This window comes from Myotis davidii, unplaced genomic scaffold (genome assembly GCF_000327345.1).
Source record: "Myotis davidii unplaced genomic scaffold, ASM32734v1 scaffold1265, whole genome shotgun sequence".
Classification (NCBI taxonomy): domain Eukaryota; kingdom Metazoa; phylum Chordata; class Mammalia; order Chiroptera; family Vespertilionidae; genus Myotis; species Myotis davidii.
Genome location: NW_006296409.1, coordinates 61,827 through 69,314, shown reverse-complemented (window position 1 = coordinate 69,314; position 7,488 = coordinate 61,827). Strand labels below are relative to the sequence as shown.

The 7,488-nt window shown below is 50.4% G+C and overlaps 1 protein-coding gene across 1 annotated transcript in view; it reads right to left on the bottom strand.

The window, feature by feature from the left end:
* LOC102771941 (leukocyte immunoglobulin-like receptor subfamily A member 6) overlaps positions 1-7,488 on the bottom strand; it is a 20,766-nt gene that overhangs the window by 8,918 nt on the left and 4,360 nt on the right. Inside the window, exon 5 of the mRNA XM_015568922.1 lies at positions 4,528-4,827. Within this exon, the coding sequence (XP_015424408.1) occupies positions 4,528-4,827 (300 nt within the window). The remainder of the gene's footprint in view (positions 1-4,527; positions 4,828-7,488) is intronic.

Below are 7,488 nucleotides of genomic sequence, written 5' to 3'. Positions count from 1 at the left end.
GGAAAAACTGGGTCACAGAAAAAAGAATCAGGAGCCAGAACAGTGGGATTGGTTCAGTGTGTGAGGGGGAGAGAGGGGGGAATGGAGGGCTCCTCCTCTCTCCGCCTTGGCTGGCTGCAGGAGCCAATGGGGCTGTGCCAAGGTTGCTGACCCCAAGAGAAGCAAGAGGCCTGGGGGATGTTACAACATTATCAATCGCCCACAGAGGCAACCAGCACTGCCCTCCAGTCCTGGGTGTGTGCTGCTGCTTCACCCTACCCCTTTCTCTCTCGGACATTCTTGTCTCTGAGCATGGTCCCTGCTCTCCAGTCCTCTCCATCAAACCTTCAGAGTCCTTTCTGCCTCCTCACTGCCTCTTGTCCCCCAGACTGTACCTCTTTGTCAAATTCTGTTTATTCCATCTCTATGCTTTGGGTAGAGGAGCATGTTGGAGACAATTCCCAGGTTGTAATCTAAGACCTGAGGACACATTTATTGTGCATCTATTTTGAGCCAGTCTCTTCTCCTCTTCCTCTTTGCCTGTTGCGCAAAATTGTGAAACCTCACTTCTGAGGGTTGTTATGAGAATCGGCAGTCCCGGAGACATGAAAAGCCTCAATCTGGTGTCATTTTCTTTCTTTTTTTAAATTTTTTTTATTAATTTCAGAGAGGAAGGGAGAGATAGAAACATTAATGATGAGAGAGAATCATTGATCAGGCACCTCCTGCAATCCACACATTGGGGATGAAGCCCACAACCCAGGCATGTACCTTGACCAGAAATTGAACAATCACCTCTGGGCTCATAGGTGAACGCTCAACCACTGAGCCACATCGGCTGAAAATCTGATGTCATTTTCTGACCTGATGAAGGCATGTGTATGAGAGACGTGTGGTGGGAAGGGCTGTTTGGAGGCCCCATGTGTATCCCCTAAGCCTACAGGTACTAAATTGGAAGCTGTAGCACATCCTTAGTTGAATGCCAGATGAGCGCAGACGGAAAGATGAAGGGATGTTGATTCTCAGCCTGGATCCTAGACTCAGCCCAAGTCAGGAGTGAAGGTGGAAATTTAATGAGTGCGTTGGTCCCTAAGCATGAAAGCACTTAGGGCACCTCTGACCTGGTGGGAGTCCTGCTCCCATTAAACCCCATGGACAAACAGTGGGGCAACCCCCAAGGTATAAGGGAGCTGTAGGGAACCATGTGTGTTTCACTTGCATTTATTTTTACTGAAGCAACATTCACATAACATGTAATTAAAATAGGAAATTCACTAGAATGCAGTAAATACACAATGTCTCAATGACAACGTCTATCTTGTTTCAATAAGATTTTAAACTCCCTCCGCCCCACCACAAAAAAAAGAAGTAAAAAATAAAAACAACACACCAAACAGTTCGTCTCCCATCTGTCCTCCTGGTCAACCCCTGACAAACCAATTGATTTCTGTTTCTATGGGTTTCTTTCTCTTGGACATTTCGCATAAAGGGAATCACACAAAAGCTGATTCCATTTTGTGTCTGGTTTCTGTCACTGAGCTGCATTATTATGAGGTTTTCCCACTATGGACCAGGTACCAGTCCTTTGTCCTTTATGGTTTAAACTAATCCCAGGGTTGTGAAGATACCTCATTTTGTTAGGATGGATGTGACCCAGCATGAAGAAGTGTATAGATGTGAATCCAAACCAGCCATGTGGTCCGGACCCTCATGTCACAGGGTGAGAACAGAAGGGCAGTGGAAGAGAATCAGCGAGGTCATGGAGGGAGGTACAGCAACCCAGGTGGATAGAGGAGGACATGACCCATGTTCTCCTGCACCCAGACCTCACCTACCACATCAACTCCCCTGGACATTCTCAACAGGCAGTTTCCCCAACAATGGTCCCAACTTTCCTTAAGCACCTCCTGGGATCTTCAGATGGGCTCCAAGGCTCCCCACTCTGAGCGGTGCATTGTTCCCTCTGTGTTCACAAACTGGCTGCATCGAGGGTCCTTATCAGGTTGTTTCGAGCCTCAAATAGCAGCACCCCAAGGACCACCAGGACTAAGCCAGCCACAACAATCCGGATAAGATTCTCCACTGTGTAGTCTTGGGGATGGAAAAATAAGAATTGTGGGTAAAGAAGTCTCAGAGGTCAGGGCAGACCCAAACCTCTAGAATTTTGATGTTCAACATGGACTCCCACCTCCCCTTGACATCAGTGTCCCTGTGATGTCTGAACTCAAAACCTACTCTAAGTCACGTTGATCAGAGTTAGCTGTGCCCAAGAACTGAGGAGGAGTAAGAAATGGTCTCAATTCAGAAATAACTAAGAGCTGTGTGTTCTGTGTTCAGTCTGAGGGTCACAACTCCATGAGCTTATTCCCCTACAACTGAGAGATCCCACGTGTTCCACAGCTGGGGACCCAGGTTTCATGGAGGAGGGGTTGGTGTTGGGGCTCCTGCATCTTAGGAGCACGAAGGTGTGAAAGTCTGGGTTGGGTCTCCTTCACCCCACCCCACCCAGGCCCCTCCTCTTATGGGTCTGATATGTCCATTGTCACCTGAAGTTGTTCATCTATTGATTCTTTTATTAACTCACCTTATTTTACAATAACAAATACCTACAGTGGTGGATATATTTGCCAGATGAAAAATATGGATATGTGGATGCTGATCATGTGATCATTTTATTTCAAAAGACAGCCAAGCTCAAAATCAAAGAAGTCCTCTGTTCTGGTTCAAATTTAAGTCACAGAGAAAATCCTCCTGATTTCAATATTTACTGAGCACCAAAAGTAGGAAATTATGTCAATCTACTACACCATCTATATATATAAAAGCCTAAGCAACTGATACAACCCAATGACCAGAACTGCAGCTAGGATGAACATGGTGTGGCACCCGACACACGCTCAGCCTCCTCCCTGGCCACATGCCACTTGGTACACTGCTATATCCCCTGCGGGGTCCTGGATTGCAAGAGAGCATAGGCCAGGCTGAGGAACCCTCCTTCTCCCTGTTCCCTCTCTGTGCCCAAATCCAGGATCGGGGCCTCTAGTTTTCATATAAAACCCAAGATATAAACAGAAATTATGGACCTCTCCTCATTATAGTGATCATGCAATAACCCTAAATCCCAGCTCCACAATTCAGAAATGCACATGGATGATCAGCGTCACTCAGTTGGGTTAATATCCAAAGAGTTGACAACAAGAAGCCTTTGTAATGTGTGTCATGTGGTTATAAGTCAGAGAAAAGATAGTTATGGGGGGATGTGTATCTGTTACAAAGAAAAGCATTCCTAGTGAACCCTAATGAAACAGAAGAACAGATTGGAACAAAGGAGCCAATAGTGCCTTTCTATAAAATGTAGAATTCTTTTTTTTATTGCTTAAAGTATTACAAAGGGTATTACATATGTGTCCTTTTTTTCTTAATGGATTTGCCTTGACATAACTTACTGTGTGAATTTAGCTGATTGCCACAGGGGAAACTCTGGAAAATTTTAATCCCTCATTTCATTGTATTAGGTGTGGAGTGAGAAAAATAGGTATGCCACTGGGAATAAAGAAGTGACATTTCCTTGGTCCTGTGGGGATTATAATTTTATCAGCATGTTGGAGGGATCAACTGAAAAACGGTCCACAGGGCAAGAGTATTTGGGAGGCTAACAGGTCATAAGATAAATATGCCCAAACCAAGAGCTTTCCTATGTGCACTTACTACCACTTAGAAAATGTACAGGAATCAAACCCCACTCACAAATTACAATATTACTTGGCAATTCTCTAAGTGGGCTGGGCATTTACTCAATTTTACAAATAGCTGTCACATGCTTCTAAAGTTCACTCATAAAGCTCATTTGAAAATGTATGTGAAAAGAAGACTTTATATAAACAAGAAGTTATTCTCCATAAAAAAAATGTATGAATTTAATCGACTCCCATTGAAAAGAAGAATAGAATGTTTATATTTCTATCTGGACTCCACATAATATAAGTTAAATTGTGAGCTTATAGACTGAAGTATTGCCTAAAGGTTCTCTAAAAGGAGAGATAACAGACCCGTGTGCACAGAGACACTGAGCAGAGGGGAATGCACAGTGTCTGGGCAGGAGGCCCCAGGTCCCCTTGCACCCTGCATGGACCCTCGTTATTCTCAGGAGAGCACTGAGGGCCTGTAGGCCTCCAGGTGAACACAGGGGGCCGTGCAGTGTGGTGCTCACAGGCAGGATGCTTCTCTATAGAGGAGTGTCCATAGGGAACTGAGACTACACGGACCCAGATTCTGAGAAGACAACAGGAGGTGAGTGGGGTGGGGGGTCTGTGTTCTCTGCTCAGTCTAATCACATTCTTGCTCATTTCACTCACATCGCACTCGCCCTCCCTACCCTTCATCTCTGCTGAGGATCAGACAGGGTTCAGGAGTGGGAGGTCCTGTCTGTCTCTGCTCTCTCCTGGGCTGGCCCCTGCTCTGTGGAACCTCCTCCACCTCCTTGTTTATTACTGTCACCCACACTCCTAGGGACAGGGCGGACATGGGGGGGGGGCTGGGGCGCCTCACCTGAGACCACCAGCTTCAGGGGGTCACTGGGCTGTGACAGCAGGTAGGGGGAGGTGCTGCGTGAGCCATAGCACCTGTAGGTCCCCTGGTGGCCTGAGGTCACAGGACTGAGGGTGAAGGTGGCCTGAGAGGGTGCAGACGTGTCCTGCGGATGGAGGTGCTGGGGAGGGTCCAGTGACCCCTCCCTGTGCAGGTGGAAGGTGTCAAACCAGATCTCAGAGCCACACTGCAGGGTCACGGTTGCTCCCCAGGCCACTGAGGGTCCCGGCTGCGCTGAGAGGAAGGGTTCCATGTACATTCCTGGGGAGAGGAAAGTTGTGATGTATAGAGAGCCACCCCTCCCCTCACTTCCTTGACCCTGAGCTGAGGGACCTTGTCCTTCTCCAGAGACTCTGTCTGTGACTCCTCCCAGCTCCTCTCTGCCCTCTTGGTGAGGAAACTAGCCTTGTTGCTGGACTCCTGTGGGATTCTCATATCCCAGGGCTCAGAGCCCCTCTCTTCATACAGAACGTAGGCACTAGCCTACAGAGACCCCTGACTCCAGATGGTCATGGGCTCCCCTTGGTGATGATGGGGCCTGAGTCAGCCTAGATGGAGAGTTTGGGGATGATTCCAGGGAAGAAATCAGACCTGAAAGACCTGGCAGCCTGTCTCCCCCTAATGATGTCATGAATGAGCCAGTGATGCCATTTTATGATGAGTACCTTCTGTGTGTGAGGCTCCTGCTGGGGTCTGTCACTCATCTCCTCTCACCTCATGCACCAGGGATGCTGAACTCCACTTCACTGAGGCTAGGAGAGATTAACCACGTGCCCCAAGTCACCCAGCCTGCAGGAGCAGGGCTGGGACTGGAACACAAGAGTGTGGGTTCCCGGTGCTGTCTTCACTCTGCCATCCAGGGGGACACCAACTTCTTGCTCAGGAGTCCTCCTCTGCAGGGGCCTGTCCACTTATCATCTGGAGCTGAGAGTCCATCCTCATTACCCGACCCCAGAACAACAGGGACAGGAGGGGAAGGGTATGCCATGGACTCTGAGTCTCTCCCGGGTCCATCTCCAACCTGCAGGCCCTGAAGCCCATCAGGAAGGTTAGGTTGGGCTGGGAAGGCCCTGAAACCCCTTGGGAAGGTTGGGCTGGGCTGGGAGCTCTGTGAGGCCCTAAGTCACCTCATCTCCCAGCAGCCTGTGAGCAGGATGGGACCAGGGATGAGCAGACAGAACCCCAACACTCAGAGGAGAGAAGGGACCGCCCAGCCCCATAGCAGGAGCAGCAGAGCCAGGAGCTGATCCAGGGCTCATCCACCCTGTTCCCTCCACTGAGCTGAGCCTGATCTGAGGTGTAGAACTGGGTGCCCGGTCCCTTGTCCTGCCTGTCCCTCCTTGTACAGTGTCAAGGTTGCTGAGACAGAAGGGACAGGCCCCATAACATCACGTCCTGGGGGCTTCCCTGTGAGGCCCCTCTCCCAGGAGGTCAGGGCCAGAAGTGAGAGGAAATCTAAGCTCTGGACAAGGATTCTCTCCTTTTACAGTTGGAGACACTGAGGCCCAGACAGGGGAAGGGTGTGTCCAAGTGAGAGACTTCAGAGGTTCCAAAACAGTCTCATGACTCAGCCCTTGTTCCCTATAGGGAGGTACCTATCACCTCCCCACAAAGACACAATTCCCCTCTGTGGACCCAACTCCCTGTGTCAGGGGAGGGGAAGAAAGGACCATTGCTCAGAGCTTTCTGGGATCAAGATGAAAGGCGAGAGGTTGCTGAGACAGAAGGGACAGGCCCCATAACTTCACGTCATTGGGGCTTCCCTGTGAGGCCCTTCTCCCAGGAAGTCAGAGCCAGAACTGAGAGGAAATTTAAGCTCTGGAACAGAATTCCCTCCTTTTACAGTTGGAGACACTCAGGCCCAGACAGAGGAAGGGTGTGTCCAAATGAGAGACTTCAGAGGTTCCAAAACAGTCTCATGACTCAGCCCTTGTTCCCTATAGGGAGGTGCCTACCACCTCCCCAAAAAGACTCACAATTCCCCTCTGTGGGCCCAACTCCCTGTGTCAGGGGAGGGGAAGAAGGGACCATTGCTCAGAGCTTTCTGGGATCAAGATGAAAGGCGAGGGGCAGGGTCTGCCTTCTTCCCACTTGAGCCTGACTCCCCCTCCCCCAGCCTCAGCCCCAACAATTCCCTCAGCCATGACCTCCCCACCTGCCACCTGCCTCACTTCCCTCTCTAAGGCCTGACTCCAGCTGAGGGGGTGGGGGGGGGGAGTGAATCCTCAGAGATCCTGGAGGCCTGTGGTTCCCCTGAGATCTCTCCCTGACTCCCAGTCCCCCTGGGTGACAAGCCTGTCCTTAGGTATATGGGGGTCATTAGATCTTCTGAGAGACTCAGACATCCTGGGGTGGTCTGTCTCTATCTGAGCAAAGAGGACACTGTGTGTGCAGAGCTGGGGTCCCAGAGGGTTCTGGGAAGGAGAACAGGAGAGGTGGGCGGCTGGGGCTGACCCTGGAGTTCCCACCTCACTCGGACTTCTCCTGCATATGCCAGGGGTCCCCACACTAAGACACTCCCACTGTCCACCTGAGACACCTTCTGGCAACAGAGGAGGGAGAGGGGTGAACAGGGGTAAGGCTGTGTCTAAGGGACAAATACTTTCCAAGTGACCATCTCTACAGCCACCTCACGCCCCTTTCATCCCATGATTGTTCTGAGGACTGGACCCTGAGCTGACAAGCAGAAAGACAGGGTGAGGTGGGGCCTCACCTGAGACCAGGAGTTCTAGGGCATCGCTGGGGTTTGACCACACCTGAAGGCTGTTCCTGTAACAGCCATAGCATCTGAACGTCCCCCTGTGAATCCCTCTCTAAGGCCTGACTCCAGCTGAGGGGGTGGGGGGGGGGAGTGAATCCTCAGAGATCCTGGAGGCCTGTGGTTCCCCTGAGATCTCTCCCTGACTCCCAGTCCCCCTGGGT